The sequence below is a fragment of the Schistocerca nitens genome, chromosome 5, assembly GCF_023898315.1.
Source record: "Schistocerca nitens isolate TAMUIC-IGC-003100 chromosome 5, iqSchNite1.1, whole genome shotgun sequence".
Taxonomy (NCBI): Eukaryota; Metazoa; Arthropoda; class Insecta; order Orthoptera; family Acrididae; genus Schistocerca; species Schistocerca nitens.
The window spans coordinates 27192069-27199560 of NC_064618.1; the positions used below are offsets into that span (position 1 = coordinate 27192069).

Consider the following 7492-nt stretch of genomic DNA (forward strand, 5'->3'; position numbering starts at 1 on the left):
CCCGTTACTCTGGGCTTGTTAAGCACAGAAGAACTGGATTGTATATTGGATGTGTGCCACATAACTAAAAGTGCACACAGTGAACATTTGTAATAAAAATTACGTTAGTTAGCTTTGGTCGGGAGGGGGAGGGATAGCAGGGTAGGGTTGTGGGACAGTGAAGTGCTGCTGGGAAGCACACAAGAACGAAGTGGAAAGAGGGTAGGCCAGTTAGGTGCAGTTGGGAGGTTAGACAGAGGGCAGAGGAGAGTAAGGTAGGTGGGGGGGAGGGGGGGCACAAAAGGAGAGAAGTAAAAAGACTGGGTGCATTGTGTATGCTGGAATGGCAACAGGGAAGGGGCTGGATGGGGGAGAAAAATGACTAACAGAGGTTGAGACCAGGAGGGTTACAGGAACATAGAATATATTGCAGGGAAAGTTCCCACCTGCACAATTCAGAAAATCTGGTGTTGGTAGGAAGGATTCATATGGCACAGGCTGTGAAGCAGTCATTGAAATGAAGGATGTCATGTTGGACAGAATGCTCAGCAACAGGGTGACCCACTTGTTTCTTGGCCACAGTTGCCATTCATGCAGACAGACAACTTGTTGGTTGTCATGGCCACATAGAATGCTGTGCATGACTGGTTTGACAGGTAGCCCTGCCTTTGATGGGATAGGTGATGTTTGTGACTGGACTGGAATATGTAGCTCCACCACTGTTGTTTGGAACCACAAGGATTGCCTGGCAGAAGGACCCTGCCAGCTGTCAGATATATCCACTTACAAACATTGCCACAGTGACCCCATTCCAGAAATCCAGCAGGATCTTCAGTCCCTCTTCAAATCCTTAGGCTTATCCCAAAACCTCTCCCCGGAGTCCACTTCTCTGATCAGCCCTACCAATCCGCACACTCCTACCTTCTAGATGCTTCCTAAAGTCCATAAACCCAACCACCCAGGATGCCCCATTGTGGCCAGTTGCCGTGCCACCACTGAGAGAATCTCTGCTCTCGGGATCAATACCTTCAGCCTATTACCTGGAACCTACTCTCCTATATAAAAGATACCAAAAATTTCCTCCACCGACTCTCCACAGTTCCTGTCCCTTTACCACATGGTGCCCTGTTCGTCACTATTGATGCCACCTCCTTTTACACTAACATGCCTAATGCCCATGGCCTTACCACTGTTGAACACTAAATTTCCCAAAGCCCGTGGATTCCAATCCAACAACCTCCTTCCTAGTCACCATGTCAAACTATGAGGTGCTATCCAAAATTTTTGGGACTGGTGCTGTCATCTGTTGAAAACCTTACCTCTGGACTAATGGTCACCATCACTCTCGAAGTAGTTTCCACCCACACATATACAACAGTCCCAGCACTTCTGCCCATGGTCAAACATTTTCTGAAAATCCTGTTCTTTGAGGGTGTTTATCACCACCAGCAATGCTTCTCGAAACCTCTCTAGAGTGTCGAACTGATAGCGTTTCTACTTGAGTTTCAGTTTTGGGAATAGCGCAAAGTCGCAAGGTGCCACATCTGGAAAGTACGGTGGGTGGGATACAACTGCCATGTAGTTTTTTGCAAAAAGGTCCTGGTGAGCAAGGACATGTGACAGGGCGCGTTGTTGTGATGCACCAGCCAGTTCCCTTGATGCCAAAGTTCGGGCTGTTGTCGCTGCGCAGAGCCATCGCAAAACATCACAGTAGTACGTGGAATTCACTGTTTGGTTGGGTGGGACAAATTCTTTGTGCACAATTCCATTGGTATAAAAGAAAATGATGATGTTGCTCTTCACTTTGCTTTTCACCTGTCTTGCTTTTTTGGGTCTTGGAGAGCCTGGGCTCTTCCACTGGGACAATTGTTACTTTGTCTATGGGTCATAACCGTAAATCCAGCTCTTGGCGTGATAACCCGTGACAAGAAGGTGGGATCATCAGAGATTTGCACAAAATTTGATACACATGCACTGTTCTGTTTGCGGATCCATTGTAAAATCACCACACAACAAATACAGAGTACTACGGAAATCACTGTGGACACGCAACACATCCTCCCAGCTGAATGCCACTCCGCACACTGACTCACAAATAAATCTGGAGTGTGGCTATGGGAACCTGCATACCACCATCCTATGCTAACCTATTCATGGGTCATCTAGAGGAATCCTTCCTAAACACCCAGAATCCTAAACCCCTCACCTGGTTTGGATTCACTGATGACCTCAACTGCTTCTCCCCCATTTGCTTTACCTGGCTCTACTCACCAAACAAACCACCTTCCTAGATGTTGACCTCCACCTCAAAGATGGCTACATCAGTAGCTCTGTCCATATCAGTCCTACTAACCACATACAACACCTCCACTTTGATAGCTGCCACACACATTCCATGCCAAGAAGTCCCTTTCATACAGCCTAGCCACCCATGGTCGTCGTTGCATCTGCAGTGACGAGCGGTCCCTCTCGAAATATACCGAGGGTCTCACTGAAGCCTTCACAGACCATAATTATCCTCACAATTTTGTACCAAAACAAATCTCCCATGCCTTATCTTTCCACACGTTCACAACCTCCCAGAGTCTCAGTGTCTGGCCACAGAGGAGCATTCCCCTTGTAACTACCACCCAGGAATGGAGCAACTGAATTACATTCTCTGCCAGGGTTTCAACTACCTCTTGTCATGCCCTGAAAAGAGATATGTCCTGACCACTTTCCTTCCCACCCTCGCACAGTGGTATTCCGCTGTCCACCGAACATACAAAATATACTTGTCCATCCCTACACAACCCCTACTTCAAAACCCTTACCTCATGGCTAATATCCCTGTAATAGACCTGAATGCAAGTCATGTCCCATACATCCTCCCACCACCACCTACTTCATCTGGTCACAAGCATCACTTATCCCACCAAAGGCAGGGCTACCTCTCAAACCAGTCATGTAATCTACAAGCTAAGCTGCAACCACTGTGCTGCATTCTAAGTGGTCATGACAACCAACAAGCTGTCTGTCTGCATGAATGGCAACTGTGGCCTGGCCAAGAAACAAGCACCCTGTTGCTGAGCATGCTGCCAAATTTGACGTCCTTCATTTCAATGACTGCTTCACAGCCTGTGCCGTATGAATCCTTCCTATCAACACCAGCTTTACTGAATTTTGCAGGTGGGAACTTTCCCTGCAATATGTCCTATGTTCCTGTAACCCTCCTGGCCTCAACCTTTGTTAGTCATTTTTGTCTCCCATCCAGCCCCTTCCCTGTTCCCATTCCACCAAGACACCCAATCTTTTTACTTCTCTCCTTTTCCGCTCCCCCCCCCCCCCCCCCCCCCCTTCCCCTGCCATATGTGTAACCTCCCAACTGCACCTAACAGCCCTACCCTCTCCACCTCATCCTTACTTGCTCCCCAGCAGCACTTCACTGTTCCCGACCCCTACCCTGCTATCCCTCCGTCTCTCCACCCAAGCCTCCTCCTTACCCCTACCCAGTTGCCACTCCCATCATGCACTGCTGCCATAGGTTGCAATCAGGTGTGTGTGTGTGTGTGTGTGTGTGTGTGTGTGTGTGTGTGTGTGTGTGTGTGTGTGTGTGTCTGTGACTGTCATCTATTTTCGACAAGGGCCTTGTTGGCCGAAAGCTTATATTGTGGCAGTCTTTTGTTGTGTCTAACTGCGACTCAGCATCTCTGCTATGTGGTGAGTCGCAACTTTCCTTTTCATAATATTGCTACAGGATAGTTATTTAGTTAGCAACTTTTTTCCATTTAGACAATTTGATGATGCCTAACTGTGGTGAAACATGTTATTTTTAAATAAAAATAACTTTGCAGCTGTTTTTCAATATAACCATGAAAACCAGTCGATGTATCAATGAACCAGCAGTGAAGTGGAATGAAAGCTATATTTACAGAATATCCAGTGAAGGAGTCCATGATTTCAAAATTAAATATCTTTGAAACTAAGGTCAATAGATGAGTGCAACAAAAGGTATATTTTTTGGGAAAGCTGTGTATAGAAGTTTTGAAATAGTTCAAAAAGCTGCTGACAGATGGTGCTGTATCCTGTGCAGCTTGTACATTATCAGTGTGCATAATGAAACTCATCACATCACAATTTTTTCAAAATATTCACCACAAGGAGTAGGGAGGTGGAGCAAATGGACAATGAAGTTTTCCATCACATCCTGTAGTGCCTCAATGGAAATGGCCTCAGATGCAACAGAGATCACCAATTCATGCTCATTCATCGTGTTGGGATGGTTCCGGTAGAGAGTGTCTTTCTATATGCCCACAAAATGTAGTCACAAGGAGTCAGATTGGGTGACTGTGGAGGCCAATCCATCACTGCACCAGTAAATTTGCAATAATCCAACACAGTGAGTCTGTTGCCAAAGTATTAATCAAGAAAGTGTAATTCCTGTTTGGTGTGATGTTGTCTGGCTCCATATTGGTTAAACTAATTGGGGCCCAGTTGGTCTTCCAGTGCTAGCTCTGTGGTGAGAAACTGTTCCAAAATGGCAATTAATATTCTCTATTGAGAGTTTCTTGCTTGACAAAAGGGCAAAAATGCTTCTATGGGAAGAACAGTGGCTTCATTTCACACAAATGGCGATTTTTGGAACACCATAACTTTTGTTTATTCACAAACCCATTCAGGTGGAAGTGTGCTTCATCTGTGAACCACATGAAGTCAATATCAAATTCTTCATTATTAATCATTGTGAGAATCTGGTTTGCAAAGTAACCCCTTTGCACACAGGTATGGCCTGGTGGCTTTGGATTTCGAATGTAAACATGAGTAACGTGTCTCAGAATTTGCTGGGTGCTGGAATGCTTCAAACCAGTCTCTGCTGTAATTCTTCAAATGGATTTCCATGAATTTTGCTGAATAATTCCAGAAACCGTGGCGACATTTTCAGGAGTAACTACAGAGATCATCATCCACACTGCCTGTCTGGTGGAATTAGCTGAAGAACTCGCAAATGGTCTTGGAACATTAAATCACATTTCAAAACTGTGCCTGGTTCCACAGGACTGCATTCTAACCTGTGGTATTCCACTACCACAAAAACACATTGTTCAATGGAATACATGATTTCAGCCCCTGTCACGTTTCAGCAGTGGAATTGATTGCTCTGACTTGCAGCACACTATTTATAGGCACTGTGTATTTTGAAACGTCTGTATAAAATTACTACAGCTTTCACAGTAAAGATACCATTTGTTACACTCATCTATTCATCTTAGTTTTTGAGATATTTATTTTGAAATCGGAGACTCCTCTGCTGGGCACCCTGCTGTCAAAAAAATCATGATTTCACTATTATTAGGTACATGCCAAATATCAAATTACACACTTCTACGTATTTTACAGGCATGGAATGTTAACTGGGAAGTTAAACACATGATGGTCCAGTTTGAAGAGGAAAACATTATTTTCAGTTGTCTTTCAGCTGACTGCAAAGTTATCCATGAATTCATTGGAGGATATATATTTTTGTCTATGAGATCCAAGGAAGCAAATCAGACACTCAATGAAGAAATGTTCCACAAATTGACTGGTGGGTGGGTCTGAGTCACCAACTAGAACATTTTTTTACGTAAATGCAAGACACAAGTAAACATGCAACAAGGTGCCTTCTACAACTGTGAACATGTATATGATCAAAGTTGAAATATGACATTTAATATGAGCTTTGGCAACATTATTTTTAAAAGAGAAGTATTTTTAATGTTTGAAAATTTTGAAGTTTAAATAAAGTTTACTGTAACAAAGAGCAATAATATATTTCAAATTGTTGGATGTTCATTGGGCTGGTTTTTTAAAATGAGACTTGCCATTATTATATTGTAATGTTGGCTTCATGTTTTTTCTTGTTGTTGCATTAGCTTTGGTTTAAGAATCTGATATAAAATCAGCTACAAGAGCTTACTAACCAAATAAGATTCAGTCTCAAATTGGTGATACAGCTAGGAAGTAACTGTAAATATGTTTATTTGTTTAATGAAATTTCTTAGAAGAGAGAGAGAGAGAGGGGGGGGGGGGGGAGAGGTGCTTGTGTTGCAACAACCTCTCAATAAAAAATAAAATGAACAGTTTCCTTAGTAATGTGTTATATCCAGTGATAGGTGAAATTGACTCCATAGGACAGTTGTTTTCAGTGTTTGTCACATTCAGTGATCAGCCAGTGACTATTGTTCTCCTATATTCACGAGCTGTGTGTAGCAATATTTATGGTAGTTACCATTATGATTCTGTAACTCAGTAGATTTCCTGATAAAAAGTCTACAAATGAGGTTTGATTTAAGTTGTAAGTATGCACCAAACAGAGCTGCCATTGTTTATGTTTACCTAGAATCGAAAATGTATTTTTTTCTCTGTTCACCAGAGAATTTATGGTCCTGTGAAAGATTATGGACAAAACATTTTCATTAATTTCATCAGTTCATTTTGTAATGTATTATGCAAATGAATTGTAAAAGAAAAGGATGGGATGAGTCAAATATGTTTTATTTGGAGATTCATAAGATATTTTAGGTTCTGTGGCTTGCATTTTGCTTTTTAATTACCTTCAACAAAAGAACAGACCAAGCACCCTGATTCCGAAGACCAGTATAAGACATGTCAAATGTTGTCATACAACACTTTGTTCGAAGTACACTTCATTTAAACTGACAATGGTCACTAACGACATTTCAGTGGGATTACTGCAGTTAGGCATTAATAATGAAATAGAACCTAGTGAAGCAAACACGGAACCTGAAATGCAATGTGTATGAGTAAACAAATTACCTAAGTGTAATCAATTTTTCATTACACTGAAAATTTTCTCTGTCAGTAATGTCATCCCCGTCCAGTATTCATCAGGTAATGCACAAGAATATTTCTAAATTTGGTGACAGTTGTTTACAGTCATTACTTGGAAAATACATTATTTCATTCAAATTTCTTAATTTTCTAATAATAAATGCAATAATAATAAAATAACTTAATGTATAAGAGTTTGATAATGTTATGAGCAAAACCTGTAAATGATAACATCAATTCCCGGAAATGATTATAGTGAATTATAATGAAAGAGATATTCTGATTAATTGTATTAGTGGACAGTGTTTATATGTAAATATATTTAACATATTGTAACATAAATTTGAAGTAAATTGTTATTTATATTTGTTAGATTTTGGTGTATACCTGTTAAAATATGGCATTTTATATTCCTGTTAATGTAACTGTTACAATTGTAAGTACTTGGAACATAAATAAAAAAATGTACACATGAAAGAGCATCATGTATGGTAACAGTGAGAATGGAAGCAACAGAAATAATTACTTAGCATTTGTATGAAAATGTAAACAGTAGTAAGATTCCTCTATATACTGAGCTGACATCCACTTCTCGAACACCATTTAAGTGTACTTATACAGAGACCAAAGAGGCAAAATGTAAATGGAACAGTATTTTGTGATGTTACAGCACTTTTGAATAAAGCCTAATAACAACAGTTTA

The 7492-nt window shown here is 41.2% G+C and overlaps 1 protein-coding gene across 1 annotated transcript in view; it reads left to right on the plus strand.

Annotated features, from left to right (window-relative positions):
• LOC126260973 (unc-112-related protein-like) overlaps positions 1-7492 on the plus strand; it is a 651959-nt gene extending 644467 nt beyond the window's left edge. The window contains exon 10 of the mRNA XM_049958498.1: positions 5356-7492. Coding sequence (XP_049814455.1) covers positions 5356-5556 — 201 coding nt within the window. The 3' untranslated portion in view covers positions 5557-7492. The remainder of the gene's footprint in view (positions 1-5355) is intronic.